This window comes from Arvicola amphibius, chromosome 3 (assembly GCF_903992535.2).
Source record: "Arvicola amphibius chromosome 3, mArvAmp1.2, whole genome shotgun sequence".
Taxonomy (NCBI): domain Eukaryota; kingdom Metazoa; phylum Chordata; class Mammalia; order Rodentia; family Cricetidae; genus Arvicola; species Arvicola amphibius.
The window spans coordinates 22,777,884-22,799,926 of record NC_052049.1 but is presented as its reverse complement, the minus strand read 5'-3'; the positions used below and the strand labels follow the sequence as shown (position 1 = coordinate 22,799,926).

At 42.8% G+C, this 22,043-nt stretch overlaps 1 protein-coding gene across 1 annotated transcript in view; it reads left to right on the top strand.

The window, feature by feature from the left end:
- Adamts12 (ADAM metallopeptidase with thrombospondin type 1 motif 12) overlaps positions 1-22,043 on the top strand; it is a 96,107-nt gene that overhangs the window by 66,744 nt on the left and 7,320 nt on the right. Inside the window, exons 15-18 of the mRNA XM_038323557.1 lie at positions 6,357-6,509; positions 11,993-12,166; positions 15,563-15,706; positions 20,529-20,685. Coding sequence (XP_038179485.1) covers positions 6,357-6,509; positions 11,993-12,166; positions 15,563-15,706; positions 20,529-20,685 — 628 coding nt within the window. The remainder of the gene's footprint in view (positions 1-6,356; positions 6,510-11,992; positions 12,167-15,562; positions 15,707-20,528; positions 20,686-22,043) is intronic.

The following is a 22,043-nucleotide window of genomic DNA, read 5'->3' as shown; positions in this document are numbered from 1 at the left end:
CTATGCCGAGTTCTAGCACCAACTTACAAACTAAGGGCATAGCATCCTTTTGTGTAAATTAATAAGCCTCAGTGGATCACAGTGCTGACTTTACCAGCAGCATATGAGTAAATCCAAAGCTCCCGAAGGTTCTGTACCAAATCTGTAATTCTTGGCATTTGAACCGTCTTTTCCCGTGCATGTGTGTTCCGTTTCTAAAGTGAGTTACCACATTTTCCCTTGATGACTCAACCGCTTATCTCTATTCACAAAAGCCAAGCTTCAGAGATAAAAAGGTATTTGTACTCGTAGTGATCTAATTTATTGAAGGGAGAAAGATGCATCTCCTAAGCCAAATGTTTTACTTATAGTCCTCTCTGATAAGTTCTAGAGGACTGTAAGCACAAGAGCTGAGCGTCAAAACAAAGTGCAAAGGTGTGTTAGAAGTATAATTTTAAGCTAATTAGCGTGAGTTATCTACTACGATACTGACTGCAGCCCAAGAGAATAAGGACAAACTAGAGGCGAGGCTGAGGGAGGAGAAGAAACTAAAACCATACCCACTAAGTGAAAGAACAGGGTTTTGAACTCGGGTGGATGGTTGAGAACCCGAAATCCCTCCCGTTGCAAATGAGAAAACATTGCCATTCTCTGTGCCCTTGATTTTATTTGTTGTGAGTTTGCTCATATTACATATACAAGCAATGTCAGTTCTGTGATAACCCTAAGTTGACAGATGATAAAATAATACATTCCACAAGAATTTTGTAATAACATAAAGGGCAACTTTTGGTTACTTTTGGAGTCAAAAACAAACAACAGGGGCTGGAGAGATAGCTCAGAGGTTAAGAGCATTGCCTGCTCTTCCAAAGGTCCTGAGTTCAATTCCCAGCAACCACATGGTGGCTCACAACCATCTGTAATGAGATCTGGCGCACTCTTCTGGCCTTCAGGCATACACACAGACAGAATACTGTATTCGTAATAAATAAATATTAAAAAAAAAACCCAAACAACAGCAACAACAACAAAACCGCAAATGGCCCCTACAATATAACACCATTGATCCAGTGTAGAAATTTTCAAGTAAGTTTGACATTCTTAGGATTTCTTAGAATGATCTCTTTCCAAATAGTGTTCTCAAAATGTGTCTTTCTTTCTGAAATCCTGCCATATCCATAAGTAACAAAGACAGAGGCTAAAGCAATTCAGTGGGTGTGGCCTGAGCTGATGGAATTTAATTAGGGGTGCCTCTGAGATGTCCAAGTATAACTAGCGTGCTTTTGTGTGTATGGGCCTGGGGTCCTTGAAGAAGGTAATAGCTAGAGAGAGAATTTGGCAGCTGTGATCAATGGGTGGTAGTTAGAGCCTTGAAAATGAGTGAGGTTACCCCCAAAACTACCTGTGTAGTGTAAAGACCTGTGGCCCAGGAGTGACACCCTAGAGAACTGTCATGTTTTAAAGACATAAGTCTGGTAAGGAATAGTCTATTGTGTAAGACTTACTCGAAGACTTGTGGCACTGTCTATAATTAGGAGTGAGCCGACGGTAAACCTTTTACACTTGGTCATCGGCAGGTCACGGATGACATTGGGGAGGACAGGCTTAGTACTTAGATGGAAGGTGCAGTATGAGGATGACCCCTTAGAAGGCTAGCCCACTAACTGGGGAGAGCCCTACACTAGGATTATTAGTAAGGGTGGACAGCCCTCCTCATTCCCGAAATAATAAGAAAGTTTTATTTAATAGATGCCTGTGGCTGGGTGGTGGTGGCTCAGGCCTTTAATCCCAGCACTTGGGAGACAGAGACAGGCAGATTTCTAAGTTTGAGGCCAGCCTGGTCTACAGAGCACATTCCAGAACAGGCGGGACTACACAGAGAAACAAACACAAACAAAGGTGCCTGTGATTCTAGCACTCATGAGTCAGAAGCAGGAAGATTGTGAATTCAAAGCCCTCTTGAGCTTCATAGCAAGTCCCAGGTCATCATCACATGATAGCATGTGAATAAGTAATATATATATATATATATATATATATATATATATATTTACAATCAAGTATTTGTTTTGGGATGACCAATCTTTTTATCCATCCTCAAATCCCAAGGCAACTGTGTAATTGCTAAATTGAAATGTGTTGCAGTGATCTGCGTGTTGATATTAGAAGTCAATAAATGCTACTCAGTTGACAAATGTTAATTAATTCAATAAGAAATTATTATATCTAAGAAAACTAAAGCATAATGAAGTATATATAGACTATAATGACTTTTAATCCTACAGGTTAAGACATTTTGATTATAGTAAGTCAAGGCACGATTCATTTAGACTCAAATGTTATTAGACTTTGACAAAAATAATTGTCATATTGAATTTATCAGAGTTCACCGACGGATTGACAACAGTGTTACTGTCCCCAGAGCTGAGGACTGTGAGCAGTTTGGCTGCAGAAGAGGAACTGAATTGTGGTGGCAACAAGAATATAAATGAGAATTAGAGTTCTCTACTTGGCAGGGGCCCCTTACATGGCAGGGTGTAGGGACTACTCCTTTTATGTATTTTTCAGTTAAAATGTCTCATATATTTGTTTGCCAGAGAAAGTCTGACTTCAGGATGGAAACCTTGGGTTTTGAGCATCAGATGGTCCCAGACCCCACTTCTGAAACTGTTTCTTTTGGTTGTCTCTCAGGACAATAGACCACTCATCTCTTGACTACATTATCTCAGAAACCAGAGAATCACCACTGATTCTTCCTCTCCCCCATGACAACAAGCTCTAATACTTTTTGAAGTTGGATAAACTCATCAATTTTGTCATTCCCTTTTTCTTTCCTGCTGGTTGAAGGCCTCGAGGTTTCTAGTCTTTGGATAGAAGGGATATGAAAGTTAATGGGCCTGGTTTTGTTTGTTATTAAGTAATGATCATATTTAATATCTGAGAGCCAATAATTATAAAAATCCCTACAGTAATCAGGGAAGTCTTTAATAAGGAAGAATCCCCAGCCCAAAGTAGCTCAGTAGTTAGAGATGCAGGACCCTCAGTGCATAGCTTTGCCCAGGACACCTACCTCTGCCTCACCACTGGCCTGAGATCCTCTGCTCTTTCCCTTCTCCACATTTCCTCACATCACTGCAAGAGACTTAAGAGGGCTTAAGTGTCCTTCTTACAAATGCCTGTCTTTTCAATACATACAGATCAGAAAAACATGTACTCTGCCATTAATAAAAGGGAGGGAAATGGAAAACAAAGAAAATCTAATCAAACATCCAATTGGCACTGCAACCTTACATAAGCTGACTTTCTAGTCTTGCTGCTTTTCCGCATCCATTTGGGTCTCAAAACTCAAGTGCCCAATGTCCTTTATTCTCTGCCTGTCCCTGTCCAGGGTCTCATCCATGCTGTTCCTCTGCCTGAGTTCTCCTACCCCTCCCACTCTGCCCTCACATCCTTCCTGTTCTTTGGGGTCATTTTAAGCCTCCTCTCCCTAAATCTTTTCTGGACCCTAAACCAGAAACCATTTCTAATGTTTCTTAGGATCTGATCTGAAGTCTCTCTTAGGATGTACCCTCAGCCTCTCTCTTGTATTAAAAGCTTGCCCAAGGCCTTCACTGTACTTAACACATCTCTTTTACTAATTCAGGTTTCAGAATTAATAATTGATGCAAAAAAAATGAAGTTGACTCTATAACATGCAGTTTGAAAATGCAGCTGCTGGACTTGAACCCAGAATAAGCATCCTGTCTCTCCCTCAGTCTCCTCATCTCTGAGGAGGAGATCATCAGATCTGACTCCTAAGGCTGACATGAGATAAAAGAAGGATACCAGGTACATAGCAAGGAACAGGTGTGTTTTCCATCTGCACTCACGTAATAGAATTAAGCATTGTGTGCTGTGCATTGCTGTGGCTCTTATTTTGTCAGAATCCCTCATCTCATTGATTTGCTTCCTTTTTCAATCATATCCCTTGGGCCAGTCGGTTAAATGTAGGCTCATGGAGTCAAGAGAATGAAAGTGACAGAATAATTTCCCACATCTTTTCAGAGCTGTTTTCTTCCAGATGTTGCTGACCTGACCCTCAGTGTCTGCTCCAATTCTAGCATTCCGTCTTTGTTCCTAGACCTGATCGCTCAGTTGCTACAGGGGTCACAGGGCAGAATGAAGTTACCCCTCACTTCTTCAAAGTCCTCTTGCTTCCCCTCATCTCCTACTTCCAATCTGAAACTAATTCAATATTGGGAAACCTCTAGTCGACAGAATGTGGGTTTTGTTTGACTTTTTCCATAGTCTGTGGATTTCCTCTTGTCAGCTTTACTTTTGGACTGTTGCAGGAGGCCCAAATAGAAACTGTCAAAGAGAATTAAGCCAATTCTGGCGAGGAGGACCAAACTCCAAGCTCCAGAAATAATATATATAATTTGTAGCATAAATATGGTCCAAGGAACTATGGCCATCTCTGGAGATTTAATGAGATCATTACTAGCCTGGCAATGTGATCTCATTAGCAACTTTCCTAGGCTTGCCTAACTTTTATTTTTCCTTCTATGTCACATTATTAAGTTAATAACACAGCGTACTTACTGTCTGTGTGACCTTTGCAAGGCAGTATGCGTGAATAATTTCCATTCCTCAGAGCAACCCAACATGAGGGGCATCCTACTGCTGTCACCAGGTTTTTTGGGCTCGCCGAATCGACAAAGGCTCCCACAGTTAGCAAACAGCAGAACTGTGATTGTTCACCTCATAGTTATACCCTCGCCAGGAGGTTCTTTCCACCTCAGCTTGTCCTCTCGGGTTCCTGCCGGAGGTCAGTTGAAAGCCGGCCTGGGGTGTCGTCTAGTTCTCTTTCCTGTTAGCTCTCTTCCTCTGATGTGCAACCCAGGCACATGTTCACGGCAAAAGCAGAGTCTGCAGCAGGAGCGGGAAGCAAAACACTGTAACTAGCTTGTCATTAGCCTCTATACCCTATTAGCCAAAAGAAGTCACAAGAGTGGCCTTCACTTAATGGCTGAAAAAAGCGATTCCATCTCTGGGTGAGAGAAACTAAGAGAGTGTGTGTGGGAATGACGGGAAACGTTAGCGGGCTTCATCCGTGAGATGGTAATTACACATCAGATGCCATTGTCTCTACTGTAGAGATGTTCAATGATGTTCAAAGAGAAACAAAAAAGATAGAGGTCAAGTCCTAAAGAATTTTAAGGATGAGGAAAGAGTTTATCTATAAATAAATTGAAATAAGATTATGACATTTAGTGTGTTCTACTTTTCCCTTTCTGTGATTCCACATTTCATCTAAGATTTAAATGTGAATATGTGTTTGAGTGTGTGTGTGTGTGTGTGTGTGTGTGTGTGTGTGCACTATATAATACCAAAATGTGCACCAGATGAAGCACAGAATTATATGGAGGGCAAATGTGTAGCCAAGGAAACATAAGGCTGCTCTTGATTTATATAATTTATCAAAAGAAACCCTCTTATAAATGTGCTCAGAGCTGTGTTTTACGGATTCAGAAACAACCCCTTCCCAAGGGTAAGCAGGAAAGAAGATGCAAGGAGAGAAAAAGACCAACGGGGAGAAACTGTGTAATCTTCAAGGTGAATGCAGACTAAACTTGTGATACTGGATAATGATCAGTGACTGGGAACAGCTTGAGACAAAGGTGCTTTACCTATGGAAAAGGCGACTCCTTGTTCCCTGACAGCAGAGCAAGAAGTGACAGGCAACATTTTGCTCCAGCTGTGGCAACAGCATCAGCATCATCTGGGAACTTGGTAAAAATGCAGCATTGCAGTGCTAGTGAGGATAGTGACTGATGAGAATCCGCATTTAGCAGGATTCCTGGTTGCTACCTAGAGATGCTGGAGTTTGAGAGGCACCACCAGAATGTATGGCGTAGGATCTGGAGGAAGAGCGCCCCATCATCCTCCGTGGACAAGGCAGCATTAAGCTTCGGTGTCTTTGTCTATCCCATAATAATACTAATTGACCCCCACTGAAAGAAAGTGGATAAAAGTCACTGCCTCATTACAGATGAGGTGTGAGTGTATGCTCACATCTGACATCCATGCCGGACTGGAGTGGTATGAAATATAGCAATATGCCTGTAGCCCGGGTGTTTGTGTCAGGCACCTGATCAAGCAAAAGCACATTCTTATTTGCACTTCCAAATACAGCTAGCTGGGTGATCCCCAAGTACAGCTGTACATTAAAGCTATGCATTTTAAACCACTCAGCCGGACATTCAGATTGTGTGTGTAACCCATATCCAGGACAACCTTAGCTTCTGGGGACAGGAAACCTTTGACTCCAGGGTCCGGGTGATGAGTACTCCTGAACAGTTTTCCATTTCCTTTCTATTGCTTCCTTCCTGCTGCAGTGCTCCACCACATGCGGGCTGGGGGCCTACTGGAGGAGCGTGGAGTGTAGCACCGGGATGAAGGCTGACTGCGCAGCCATTCAGAGGCCAGACCCTGCTAAGAAGTGCCACCTCCGCCCCTGTGCTGGCTGGCGAGTGGGCAACTGGAGCAAGGTAACCTATGAGGCTGTGTTTCCCAGAGGAAGGGCTGGGTCTTGCATAAACACTTGCTAAAGGTGTTTCCTTGGTCAAGGTCTCCTCCCTTCTGCCTCTTTTAAGAAGCACAGATGCTACCAGACATGAGCTTACTCTAAGTTATACAGTGCCTTGAAGTCAGACTTGTATTAACCCACAGATTTTTACCTGTGTGTCCTTACTGTCATGAGATAAGCTGGGACAAAGCATTAAGTTTTCAAAATTAGTTGCTTTCTCCAACATGCAGCACAATATTTCTCTATTATCTTAATTTTGCATTGCATGAAAATTATAATTGTACAATGAAAAATTACCCCTCGCCGCATATATAATTAATTCATGGCTCGATGGCTCTTGGCAAAACAGTTTCATTTGGCTAAAATGAAAAGAAAGTATTAAAAATAATCTAGAGAGAGGCAAGAGATATGGTTCAGCAGTTAAGAGTGCTTTCTATTCATACAGAGGAATTGAGTCTAACTCCCAGAACCCACATGGGATGGATCACAACTATCTGTAGCTCCAGCTGCTGGGGAGCTGATGCCTTCAAGCCTTCACACGTGCGCACATGTACACATAGCAAATACTACTACTACTCATGATGATGACGATGGTTTAAAGAATAATCTATAATATGGGATTCCACTCTGTATGCTGTGAATATATTATTACCATTGGTTAATAAAGAATCCATTTTAGCCTATGGATGAGTAGAATATAGGGAGGGGGAAAACTAAATATTCACAAGGAGAAAGAAGGCAGAGTCAGGCAGATGCCATGTAGTTGCCGAAGGAGAAAGATACTGGAAACTTATCAGTAAGCCACAGCCTCGTGGCATTACACAGATTAATAAAGATAGGCTAATTTAAGATGTAAGAATTAGCTAGAAATACATCTGAACCATTGACTAAGCAGTGTTGTAATTAATATAGTTTTTGTATGATTACTCGGGTCTGGGTGGCAGGGAAACAAAGTGAAATCTCCATTTACAAATCTGGACATTAAGTATATCCCAAGGTTAGACATGATAGTACATATCTGTAATCTTGGCACATGTGGAGCCAAAAGAATAGAATCATTAGTTAAGAGTCATCGTGAGCTATAGCCTAAATTGTAGGGCAGCCTGAGCTACATGAAACCCTGTCTCAAAAGCAATCTAAAAGTATATTTCCCATATTGGCAGTGTTTTACAACCATTTCTAATCTGTAGTTACTCAATTCAGTGTTTGCTCTACACACTCTCTTGTGAAAGGAATGAGTCAAGTCTTCAGGTTAATTCAGGTGCTTCGAAGGTACCCAGTCAGGCCATCTGCCCATCATCCTGAACCGGAGTTGAGTCAGCCCTTGAGAGACACAGCACTCAATGGCAGAGTTGAGGGTCAGGAAAGTAGCAAAAGCAGGTGTTAACTATGGATGCCACTTCCTTGTTCCATAAAGACCCAACTCTAGGCTTCCATGGATCCCTGTCCCCTTTGCAATGCAACAGATCCCCAAGACTCTAAGACTTGGGGCAGGGCTACCTAGAAAGTCTGCCGAGGCTTGTGACCCTCTAAAGTCTAGATGTTAGTTCCTTCATCTGGTAGACAGCTCAAAAGACCATAAGGGTCTCACTGGATAGATTTACCCATTAGGAGATTTACTTTCAGATAGGGGCATAAATGTCATTGGTGTACCTTATGACCTGTTCCCCAAAGGAAGATTCTGAAAGGAAGGTGGGGCTCATTCCTGGAAAAATCACTATGCATTCTAGTGACTCCTCCCAACCTCCCTGTCTCTGCATTTTAAGGATAAATTCACATTTCTTTGTTGTTGTTTTTTCCTTTTAACTAATAACAGACCCAAGATACAAAGACAGACTACTTACCTATGGATTATATTTCATACCCAAAAGTATCTAAAGAAATGTCTCATTTCTCAGACTTTGCCAAGTGTTGCCCATGTCCCAAAATTCCATTCACCTGTCACTGAGAACAATCATTTCCATGGGAATTTTATGACAGGAGAAAGACGGAGAAGTGAAATGGCTTCTCCCTCAAAAAGGTCAAGTCAAGTCTGAGGCATTCTAGCCATTAGAATGTCCCAAAGATTTGGGAGCTCTTATCTGGGGTTTGGCCAGAATCCTCTCTCCTCTATCCACCAGAGAGTTTAGACCTTCCCAGTTGACAGATTGATTTTTCGGAGACTTTCTCAGAATTAAAAATTCAACTTTACATCAACCCTTCTACATTAGTCTACTGATCCTTACCCAAATACAGAGCCCTTCAATTCCTTAGACCCCAGGCTGTGTTGCCATCTTCCCTGTGCCCACGGGCATCATACCAGTTACTCTCTGGGAGTTTCCCAACACATGATTCCTCTCCAGATTGATGTGGCTTTGCTGACTTATGCCTCTCCCGACACCCTTCTCATGACCAAGCCTGTTATGTGTCACATGTACATTTGTCACATGTACAACAGGAAACAAGGTTGCAGGTTTAGATTTCTGTCTTCCCAGTATCTTGAGATAGCTTCCCGAAATGACTCTCTCTTCCTCTCTCTGCATTAACCTGAAGTCAAGATTCTAGTCCTAAGCTTGCCACGCACATGAGCTAGGGAAGGCATATCTCTACAGAACTGAGTCCTAGAGACAAGCTGGGTATGGTGCTTCGTAGCTGAAATCCCCAGCTGGAGATGTTGGAGCAGGATTGTCCTAAATTTGAGTCCAGCCTGAACCTCATTGTGAGTTCAAAGGCAGCAAGGACTGCATAGCAAGACTCTGTCTCAGAAAATGACATCATCCTAGCAGCAGTGGTGCTCTGGGAATCGTGCACACTAATCAGTGTGTATACTGATCCAGGGAATCGTGCACACTAATCAGTGTGTATACTGATCCATTCATCTAGCCTCTTTGGAGGATTAATGTTCCCACTTCAGTAATACATTAGATGATACCGCCTCTACTTAGGAGGTGGTGTAAGGATCAAAAGGTTTATTTGTTTGCTTTTACCACTACAATAAATACCTGAGATAATCAATTTGTAAAAATAAAAAATTTATTTTAACCCACGGTTTATATATATAGGATTCGATCCATGTCCAGCTGATTCCTTGCTTTGGGCTATGGCAGCCATGGTAGGTCCGCGTGCGGTGAAGCAATGCCACCCCCTGGTGTTGGGGAGGCAAAATACAGAAAAGACAAGTGGCAGTCCCTTTCAAGAGCAGCTGCCCAGCAACCGGGAGACCTCCCACTCCTTAAAATTTCTGCCACCTCCAAATAGCACCATGCTGGGGAACAAGGTTTTCCCATATGTACCCTTGAGAAACATTCTAGATTCAAACAGTGTGCAAAACAACAATAAATGCCAAGAGCCTGTTCAAAATTGAAAAGCTCTAGGCAAGATTGAGCTAAATAGTGAAGGTCCGGAAGTGGCTGTTAGGTGTTTGTTAACGTCTGACTTTCTGGACTTGGAGCAAGAGGCCGATGGACAGGTGAATCCTGTCAGAGGAGTACTGATAGAGAAGTCGTTTGTCCAGTGCTAAGCAAAGTGCTCAACTTTCCACGAACTTTCGGTCACCTGCAGGTCACCTGCAGCTGCCAGCACTCACCAAGACCCTCCAGTGCCTGGTGCTGAAGCTTTCAAAAACCATCGTGTTACTAATTTAACAAAGGAATTTATAATCTCTGTTGAAGAAACTGAGGTTTGAGTGTTTCCTCTCCTAACCCACTTAGTTATGAAGCTCATTCTGCATAGTCTCAGTTCCGAGAAACTATCCCAGCATTGCAGACAGGAGGAAACCCCGCATAATAAATACATACAGCAGTTGTGTAACACACGCCGATTTCAGAATGAATTCTGAGGGACATGGAAATGATGGGAGAAATGCAACACGTTCCAAAGATGCTCCTGAAGACCCTTGCGGTGGGGCTGACACCCAATGCACCCGTGGTTTCCAGCCCCACACACTTCCTGACATTGTCGCTTCAGTTCTTCCAACCACCGACTTGACAGTCGCCCTGCTGTGCCTCTTGAATTAAGCATTGTCCTCTTTGGATTAAGTCAAACAGATTACCATCTTCTTCCCCCCCCCCCCACCTCCTTGGGGCAATTTTCATTTAGCAATAGTTGACTCCATCATCTGGAGCTTTGCTAAAAAAACGAGAGGAGACTGCAGCCTAACCTGGAGGCATCCGGCCTCATAGATTGTTAATGACTTGGTCCTATTCTGGTTCAGGTTCGCACATCTTTTGAGTTGCAGGGTTTCTATGGTATTTGCTACATTTTATAGAGCTGACTGTTTTACAAATGAATAAGATGGGCTATAGCCTTTGCCTTACTAAATACACACAGACTCCTATTTCCATCCAAAGCACTTTCCTAGAAACTTCTATTAAAATTTATTGCATAAAAGCTGACACGTAGAATTATATATCAGAGAGGCATTTCCATGCCCAGGAAGCAAAACTGAGTGGCAAGAAAGTGGATGATACACTGAAAATATATGCATTTATTTGACCCTGGATATATTAATAATTTATTCTGTTTTTAAAGCATGACGTCTTTTACACCATTAAGCATATTAAATTTAGAGATGACTAAGGAAAAAAATAGCTGGAAGGAACAGAATACAAATCTAGTCATCTCATGCAATTAGGGGCACAGAAAGCTTCACCCCAGGACTACTGATGTACAGACCACAAGACTCTCCACGGTGGCCTCTGACTATCTCTCTGCCCTCCCTTACCGTGGTCTCACATTCTGACCAGCCTGCTGCTCACAGACAAGTCATGCTGCAAGGCAGTGTGGGCCTCTGTGCCTGTCATGCTCTCCACTTCTGAGCCCCCCTCTACTTTGCCTTCAGCATCTACTTTAAAGATTTAGCTTAAGCTCCCCTACTTTATTAAAGCCTTTCCTCTGTTTGTGAGGTGACGCTGACCACCTCCTCTTTGTAGCATCATGGTGGTCAGAGTGGTTCTTCCATTGGGACCAAAATGCCCCATCCCAGGAGGCATTGGGTGCTATCTTGCTTGAAGTGAATGCAGCTATTTAGCAGGGATGGCCACCCTCTGGGACAGGCAGGGCACCCTGTGCAGGCAGGGCAGGTTCTCCACCGCCACAAGGTCACAATTCTTCTAGCAGCCTGTGAGGTGGGAGTTACACATCCCAGTTTATAAATACGTCATCTGAGGCTCAATGTCAAAGTCAACAGAGGCTCATCATCAGTGAGGGACAAAACTGGGGTGCTCACCCACTGTTGACAGATATCCAAACTCTCAAGCATCTAAACATGGGTTTTTTGACACCAGGATGCCCTAAGCGGGAGATCTGCTTACGTTATTGCCTCTCTATAAATATAAAAGAAAACAGAGTCTGTCCAGACTAGTCATGACCTGTCGACGCTAGGAGCCTGGAACTTGCACAGTAATAGGGTATGGAGTCCTAATGCCAAGGATTCAGGTTCTGTCTTTGCTTTTGTTCTTCATTCAGTGCTCCCGAAACTGCAGCGGAGGCTTCAAGATCCGTGAGATTCAGTGCATGGACAGCCACCACCGGAGCCTGAGGCCGTTTCACTGCCAATTCCTGGCCGGCCTTCCTCCTCCCCTGAGTATGAGCTGTAACCTGAAGCCTTGTGAAGAATGGCACGTGGAGCCCTGGAGCCAGGTAATGGGCCCCAAAGGGTGCCTTATACAGCGTATTATACAGCATCTACAGTGTCCCAGGGTTTGAGTCTAGAGATCGTGAGTTGCTGTACTAACACGAGTCTAGAAGTTGCAGAGGACCACACTGGAATCATGCCAGAGATTCAGTTCCACTTAGTGACCTGACACAGTATGGGAGAAGCAGCAGGTCAAAGCCTTGCAGGACCTGAAAGAAATCCACCAGGAAATGATAGGTATGGTTTCAGCTGTGACCGTGCAGGGATTTTTTTTTTTTTTTTTTTTTTTTTTTAAAGACCTCAGTCTCACAATGGATATATTGGATAATTGGGGACCCTGCTGGGGATACGAACACAATGAAATGATTCAAAACAGACTACTTGGACGCGCTGTTTATAACAGCCTCACACACGGGTCTGAGCTTTCTTCAGTCAGCCTGAGAGTGACCATGAGGTCCTTCCCCCACCACATAGTTTTAGATTCCTATCTCAATTAAATACCCAGATGATTGTTTGCATCAAGAAAAGAGACTGTGTGTGTCTCTTTAATGAGAGGATTGTCTCTGCTGGATTTTGGTGTCTTGACTATGGGAAAAAGGTTATTTTTTTCATTTCCCAGTAGATAAATTAATAGCTAAGATAATACTTCTAAGTATACCCATGCACAGGACAAAGATGAGAAGCCAAGATTATAATGTCATGTGAGTGTGTCCATAGTGTATTTTACCTGTTACCTCACAGAGATATGGGCAGTACCCCTTATTCATTCCATTTTATAGATAACGAAATTTTAACTAAGCAAGGTTGAAAAATATACTTGAGGTTACATAACTAGAAAATAAATGATAAACTATTTATTCAAATGTAAGGCAGACTCTAGCTAATGTCTGTGCCTACCTCTCCGTAGAACTTGGCTCAGTGAGAGCTGAGTGAACTGGGGACAAAGACTGAAGCTTTAGCTTTCTTTAGGAATACCTGCTATGTACTGAGAAAGAGAACAGGGAGCTTCACAGCCTGAAGACCCAGACTTAGCCCAGAAAGTTGATTCCCCTGGGACTTCCTACTTCATGCTTGTCCACTAACTCAAGTTGACTCCTAGGTCTCAGAACCACTGTGTGGAACACGGTCCTCTCTTTTCCTTCCTTCCCTTCATTACTCAACTCTAGAGTACATGGAGTGCCTGTGGCTCCCCTGCATGAAACTAGGCATCCGAGTTCCTCTCGTATGTTAAGCCTAGCCTGGACCTGTTCAGGTAAATCTTTCAAATGCTGGGGGAAAAATTACAGAAAAGTTGAGATTTCCAAGTCAAGAGAAATAGCATTTTCAGGCTATCAGAAATGTGTACTCGGAGGTCAGAAGTAGTAGCACATGCCTTTAATGAGTACTCAGAGGTCAGGAGTGGTGGCGCATGCCTTTAAGCTCAGCACCTGGGAGGCAAAGGAAGGCAGATCTCTATGAATTGGAGGCCAGTCTGGTTTACATACTGAGCTAATTGAGCCACTAGCCTGCCAAGGCTATATAGTGAGACCTTGACTCAACACTTCTACAATGATAATCTACCTGTCAGGTCTTATCTATTATGTAAAAGACTATCTTTGTATTTCCTCAGTGGCTGGGAAGCCCCAATATCAACCTGTTCCCCAAAGACCTCCTACCACCAACCTTTCTAAATGTCTTTATTCTGAGCAAAACATGAAGTTGGAAGATTTCTCTTTGAAGATACGATGGAGAAAAAGAGATGTAACACCTGGAACAGTTTAGAGATTATACAGCTTTAGATGCTTACACTCGCCGGTCATCATGTTGATCTATTTAATGGCTTGCCGTTGTGAGAATATTTGGAGCCCATTTGGGAAATATCAGCCTAATTAAAGGGCTGGTGTGTTTTACCTATGGCAACATCTCTACATCTGTGCTAGTCAATTGTTAGCATGCTTCAAAATCATCCGGTCAGGATGATGCCCACCGGGTCCAATTAGGGCTCTGAGGTGGGACACTCTGAATCTATAATATATCTCCTTTAGGAGAGATGCTGATACCGCTAATCTGAGAGCCACTGAGCTATGGTAATATTTATCTTCTTTTCCTTCTACATGGTCAAGTGGCCCGAATCCATCTGCATACATGCAGAGCCACAAGAATCCAAAGAATGAATTCTACTTTGCTCCTCACATATGGTTACAAACAGACTGAATAAATCAGAGTCAGGAATATAGGTTGATTCTCAAACTGGAATTTTCTGAAGACAACCTGTTAGGTCTTTTGGGGTGGCATATGTGGCTAATTGTATACAGTTTTCTGTTTTCTGTGATACCACCGTACCCATAGTGCCTCAAGAGATGTACTTGGCATTGATAAGACAACCACAATTTTTTATTGTTGTAACTGTGTCATAGCGCGGTATCTTCAAGGTGGTTTTGCACTACTTTTCAAAGATTACTCGTGAATTAGTTTTTTCTTGGAAGCATCATGCAATCGAGGCTATGTATCATGTAAAATTATTCTGATAAGCAACAACCCGACATTTTAAGACGTGTGTCCCTCCAGAAATCCACCTTGCTCTCTTGAGGTTATCTTCTGAGTATTACTGTCCGTGCCTCACAGCCCATCAACTTTACTAACTAAAAGAAGCTTCCATTCTAAAACTTTATATAGTGGGAAAGGAAGACTGTCACATTCTTCTGTCACCCTTGCAGGGTGGCAGAGCTAATCATGTATGTTTAAAATTTTCTGCAACTTGATATGCCATGACTGACGGATATACATGGGAGGCCTGCCCTTTTCTAAAGAGAAAAGAGGAGGAGTGAATGGGGGTGGAGTTGAGGAGGGAGGGAGGAGAGAGGGAGGGAAGAAGGGAGAAAGAGAAGGAAAGGGAAACTATGATTGAGCAGGGAAAATTAATTAATTAATAAAAATAAATTAAAAAAATTTTATTTATGTGGATAGGTATTTTGTCTGCATTCATATCTCTATACCATGGGCTGCAGAGGCCAGAAGAGGACATTGTATTCCCTGGAACTTGAGGTACAGACAGTTTGAGCCACTGTGTGGGTGCTGGGAATCGAACCTGATTCCTCTGGAAGAACAGTCAGTGCTCTTAACTGTTCTACCGTCTCTCCAGCCCCATCATCCCAAATTTGAAATTCTAAAATTTACACTTTTGGTACCAAAAGTTACACTTTTGTTACTTGCGCCAGATAACATCTGGTCTATTCTGTGCCGGGGAGATAGCCTTGCATCTACTCTGAAAGACCGGTCCTTTAAGGAGCATGTGAGGAGGTTCCAGGTGCTAATGCTGTTAGTAATTTCTCTAGCACGCAGCCAAAATGACACCAAAAAGTTTGCTCTTATCGTTGACTTTTCCACCGCCTCAGTTCTCTGCCTCTCCTGTTGTGTGCCAGTGCTCTAGGTCCTGTGGAGGAGGTGTTCAGGAGAGAGAAGTATCTTGCCCAGGAGACCTCTGTGACTGGACAAAAAGACCTGCATCCACTATGCCCTGCAACAGCCACCTTTGCTGCCAGTGGTCCACAGGGAACTGGGACCTGGTAAGAGTTGGGTATAGGTGCCTTGCTCTGCCTTGACTATACATTCAGTGTTTTTATTAGTATTATTGTTATCACTACAAAGAAATTTTATAGCACATTTTAAAAAATTTCTAAATTTACAGATCCCTTTACATGAAAATTTACTGATAAGATTGGAGAATGGAGAACTGAATGAAAAGGGGGCATTTTTGATATTTTTACAGAGATTTTAAATGTTTTTGGTTTTGTATTAATTCTTTGAGATTTTCATACAATGTATCACGATTATATTTGCTCTTGACACTTCCCCAGCTCCTCTCGGATTTAAACCTTCTTCCCTACTCTGCCATACTTCGTGCTCTCTGTACTTTCCTGGGAGAGACTGTCTCACAGCCGAATCCCTGGTCCTCCGGCTCTTACCATCCCCTCTCTACAGTGTTCCATGATTAGGTGTAGAGGTTATAATTGCATTAACTGGGGGCAGGCACGCTACCACCAGCTGAGCTCTGCATTTTGTTCAGCTGCAGCTTTCTGTAATGATCTCCTTCTACTGCTTCTTTGTTGAGGGATGAGAGCTACACTCGTGTGTCCACATAAGGATAACTATAGTGAGACATGATATTGCTTAGGAAAGTGGCAACAGTGGCTTATCACCTAGAGTCCAATGCCTTGCCAGCCAATGCTTAATTACATGTACAGTGCTAAACATAAATGCCCCTCCTATCGATCGGGTCTTAAGTCCAACTGCACAGCTGTTGATTATCCCCAGAATATCAGAACCACTATTGTCCTTTCAGAATCTCTGCCATGCTGGTCATTGCTGTGGTCCATAGGATTTACATCCGGATAGGACTATTGACTGCTTTTCTCTCTCATTAGCATGAAGAGCGCCTCTGAAATGGGGGCTAGTCCTCATCCAGGAGGCTTCCAGGTCAGCTCCAGACATTATCTTCCAAGTCCTCTGTTCAAAGTATGTGATGTCTTCAGCGACAGGATCTTAACTTCTTTTTCTGGAAGGCATCCAGGGCAACAGCAATAATGTATGTTGTTTGACAGGATCCCTTGCACTTCCATGTCTGGAACTGAGGTTTTTTGTTAGACAGTGTATAGTTTTGAAGGGATCACTGTTTCCCTAAGTTTCAATTATATTATATAGATGTATGTGTGTATTTATTATGTAAACATAAAATACTATGCTTCTCTACATCACTTCCAAACATCTTTAATGTTATTTATCCCCACCTTTTCCCTAACCCTCTGGGCTGCTCTCCCTTCCTGATCCCCAGGTAAATCTCTCCCAACCATTTTTCCCATTTTCCCCTTCATAGCAACTGTGCCTTATTTTTTATTTATGCATCTGCATGAGTGTCTACATACAGGTGGGTATACAAGCCTGAGTGTTAATGCCCTTGGAGAGTAGAGATATGGAATACCTTAGGGCTGGAGTTACAGGGGGTTGTAAGCACCTGGTGTGGATGGTGGGCCTTAAACTTGAGTCTTTTGGAAGAGCAGGAAGTACCCATAACCTCTGAGTCACCTTTCTGGCCACTCTACCTTAGATTCAATATTAATTTCCCTTTGTATTTATGGATATTCACCATACTCACTGGTCTGTAACGTGTTTCCATGCGTTTCACGTTCATTGCTCATTCCTTAAGTACTATTTCCAGGTCTTCCGAAAGTTGTCTCATAGCTGCTCTGAGTCCGTGTTCATTATCTGGAGTTTGGAAGAGACAAAAATATCAAATACTTTCAAAAGAGAAGAGATCAAATAACAAATGTTCCAGAAGTACAAGGCCCAAGGAGAGGTTATTTTGGGTCCCAAGTCCTTGGGTTCACTATCATTTTTTTTTCCAAGACATAAATACAGTCTCTTATGTCTTGAAGCTTTAGGTTTGCTCTGACTTTGCTAAGTTTGAACCTTTCTTCTGCTCCACAAAGCAGTTTGCCAGATGGCCAGCCTATTTGATAGAGAAGTAAACAAAATAATTAAACTGTAACTGAGAGCAAGATTTATTAGCCTCCCAAAGTTTTTTGGTTGCATAAATAACACTGTCTCATTAATGATGGGGAGGAATGAAAGTTCCCTATCCCAGAGAAAATTTCTGCTGTTAGTGTGGCTTGTCCTACCTGTCTGAGTTCTATAGGAAATAGATTAATGATTAAAGTGAGAGAGCTCAGCCTACTGTGGATGGTGCCCCTCCTGGTCAGGCAGTACTTGGTTGTGTAAGAAAGCTTCAGAGAAATCCAGTAAGCGTCATTCCTCCATGGCTTCTGCTTGGGTTTCTGCCTCCACGTTCCTGCCCTGGCTTCCCTAGATGATGGATTGTAATTGTAAGACAAACAAACCCCCCCCCCCCAAGATGGTTTTGGTCAGTATTTATCATGGGAATAGTAAACCAATGACTACATTTGGTCTCTGTGAAACAATCTGATCATACAGATGAAGAAAAAGAAAGGAGGATTAAATTATCCAGGATGATAAACAGCCAGAAATCCCAATTCCCCAAAGCCCTAGTCCAGGACTCTTCCAGAATCTGGCTTAATTATTCTCCATCTTTCTTCCTTCTGGCCTTTGTTACAGACTTTTATTGATCCTGCATGTTTTATCTGAGTAGTTATTTCATTCTTGCCAATACCTGTGGGATATTTGAGGAGACCTGACTGACTAAAATTATCGTTCGATTTAGTCACAGAAAACTCTCTGATTCAACCGTGAGATCCCATGCTGCTCGTTATTATGCTTCATGCTTTATATACAGTAAAATAAAATAGAGGTGTAGACATTAAGGAAAGTCCCGTTTGTCGCCTGCCACCTATCTAAGAGGTCCCTGCGAGAAATGAGCTTTTGTGAGCCGCCTTCAGAGCTGATTGGTGGTGTCTCAGTCTGGAAATGGCCTTATCTAGTGTTCTGAGCCTCCAATAATATCTCAAGTGGCAAATAGACTCTTCTAAGCTTAATGACTTTTCTCTTCAGCTACATTTTGAGCCATTTTGACAGTGAATATTCATTGGAAATCATACTGATTGCTGTAAAGCATGGAGAATTGGGAACTTGATTCTTTCCTGGGAAGTTTTGCTTGTATAAAAAAAGATAAGTTTAAAAAATAAGAAATCATAGAATAAAATAAAAAACCATGTGTATGTGTATTAGAGAAGCCAAAACATGGAACTAGCACAGTTGTCTCTCAATGAATGAATGTAAAAGCAATGTGGGACAGACAGAAATGGGGCATTATGTCAACTTGGAAAGGAAATCTACACACTGTGGCACAGATGAACTAGAAGTAATTGTGCTAACTGAAATAAGTTGGTCACAAACAGACAACTGTCTTATTCTACTCAGTGAGATTCCTACAGTGATCAAAGGAGATTAAAGAGACAGAAAGGTGTTCTCCAGGAGCTGGGGTAGAGATGAGAGATGATAAGTTGTTTTAAAATGCAGTTTCAGTTTGGTAAGATGAAAAAGTTCAGTAGATGCTTGGTGTACACCGAGAATGTTCTCAAGGCTACTGCACTGTGTACCTAACAAGACGTAAAGTGGAGCGTGGTGCAGAGCCATGCACCTGGGACACCAGCACTTGGAAGCTGGATGGCCATGAGTTGAAGGCCAGCTGAGCTATGCACCAAGATGCTGTCTCAAAAACAAAACAGAAAAGGATGTGCGTGTGTGTGTGTGTGTGTGTGTGTGTGTGTGTGTGTGCAAGCTTAAAATAGAAAATTTTATGGGTCCTCTTTATATTTTACCACAAATAAAATAAGAAAATAGTCACAATTTGCTACATTTTTAGGAATTGCCTCAAGGAAGTTGCTTCCATAAGCCAGAGACTCAGCCACTGCTGCGGGAGCCCAATCCTGCCACTGCAGTGGTTTCTATGTCAGTGGGGCTGGAGCCCCATGTCAGCCCCATATGCACTGCAGTCTCTATTCAGCCCAGTGTCCATTGTCCATTGTTTCTCTCCAGCTCCCCCTTTTCACACACTGCTCTCATCTTCCTAACAGCATCACCCCTTCTTCCCATGCTTGACCTCTAGTCCCAAATCAGTACTCGACCAGAGAAACTGGAAAACACTGTGGCCTAAACAGTGAGATCCTCTTCTATTTTCCTTCCAGTTCAGCTTTTCTCCTTAGGTTTCCCATCATGTAATGGAAATATCAAGATGAATGTTTGTCGTATATCAATGTCAAAATGAGTGCTGGTGTTGAGAGTTTTAGTCAGAATCAAGACTGTACCCTGCAAACCGTCTTTCATTCTCGTTCCCCCTCAAAGGTGTGCTCCATCCCAATCACTGTTTCTGACTTCTGGTTTCTAATCCTCCTGCTTCTTGGCAGGAAGTGTAGCTACCAACAACACTCACTTTTGCACCATTCACACTAAAATTGAATTTCTTTCCATGTCTGTTGCAAATTGCCAACAAAGTGACCAACTGACCCACATTGATCCAAGTACTTTCTCCTGGGTGAGTCAAATATGGTAGATTTGGCATGGTCCCATGGTACTAGCATGGGTAGCTGGACCCAATATTGTAGCTGTGTGATAGGACCGGCAGGGCATTCTCAGATGTGGGAAAGAGGAACCCATTCTACAGAGAACCCACTAGCACACTGAGTTAAAGTCATGTTAACTACCTCTAGGACGGGGCTCTTCCCAAACTCACATCGTGGATTGATTCGGATTTCAACTATGGCGGTGCAGTGTTTATTACAACTTGATCTCACAGTGGGCCTTTCTCCAAAGGGCTCTAGGTAACTTAGACATTCTCTCAGTTGACTGTGGTGGGATTAGAGATGCTCCCTTGGTAGTCTTTGGGAGGAATTGTGACTCTTTCTGTGTCTCTTTCAGTGTACCGCTTCCTGTGGTGGTGGCTCTCAGAAGAGGACCATTCGCTGTATCCCCTCAGAAAACAGTACAACTGAAGATCACCAGTGTCTCTGTGACCACGAACTCAGACCCCCAGAATTCCAAAAATGCAACGAACAAGCCTGCAGGATGAGCGCTGGTAGGTGACTGGGTTGCTTAGGTGGGGCAGGGCCGCCGTAGTGTAGACATCTTTGCATGAGTAAGTCATCCTTCATGACTCAGCTTGTGGAAAGTTTTCTGGCCCCTTTGCTGAAGAGGCTAGGCAGGAACTCAGGCAGGTACACACTCATACACATTATGAGAGCAGGGGATGTGATTTAATAACTTCTGAGTGATTTCTTGAGGAATTGCCACATCCGATTTCCTGTCTCAGAGCATATTTACACTGATGTCATCTCACACAGATAAGAAGCACTTTGTTTTTTCAGACTGAGAGGTATTCTAGCCTTTCTCAAGAACCCTTCCAGGTACAGAATGATCTATAAATCTAAGTATACTCTCTTAGGTCAGGTTGCCCAGAATCAGCTCAGCTCTGAAGTGATTCATTGCATATATGTATATGCAAAGGATTCATTAAAGACATGCTTTCAGGGAAGACAATTAGGGAGCAGCGAGAGAAGCATGACATAAAATAAAACAAGCACAGCCAGAGTGGCCCCGGTACATAGAATGCAGCTTGGCCTGCAAGAGAGCTCCAGTATTATGAGGTATATATCCCTAAATGCCATCTGCTCCTGAGCCCAGAAGAATGCTCACATTCCTGGACTTTCTATTCACTGACCAAGGGCTACCTCAGAAGAATTGATTTTGCTAGCATTTAAAACTTATACTAGAGACAAAGGAGTTCTTCTGGCAGTCTGTGAGCATTCTTTCTTAGAGTCTGTCTTAGAATTAAAGGAGAAAAGCTTGGAATTGTGTAGGGGGGTGGGAGAGACGACAGTGGGCAAGTGGAGTCATGAACAATCAGCACCATCGGCTACATTCAATTCATTTTCAAAAGCATCTGGTTTAAGGTTGGGCTGGGTCAGAGGCAGAGCTCTTACCCACCATGTTCATGGTGCTGGGTCCGATCTCCAGCATTCCCTACCACATAGCTGAAAATGTAACATCTGACAAAATCGCTTTAATCATTTTAGGTGTAGCTCAGAGTGGCCTGGGGAGGTTACCCGTGGTATGTTTGTGACACACGCTGAGTTGATAGCAGAACCTGGGTGTCTTTTTCATATATGGCATGCCACATGTCTTCAGAAGACAGGCCCCAGCTTTGAAAATGGGCAGTAGTCATTGCCCATTCCGGAGCAGTAACTTTCCATCTACGTAACTTTAGGAAGTTTTTTTAAACTCTGAGTTGTGTGTTCTTTTGGGGTATAAAGAGAGAAAACAACCCAAACCTTACAGACTTCTTGTGAAGACTTTAAACATGTATTCAATATACTTAAAAAGACAAATCCTGAGCATATAGAGACAGCTCAGAGCACTTGCTGCACTTTCAGAGGA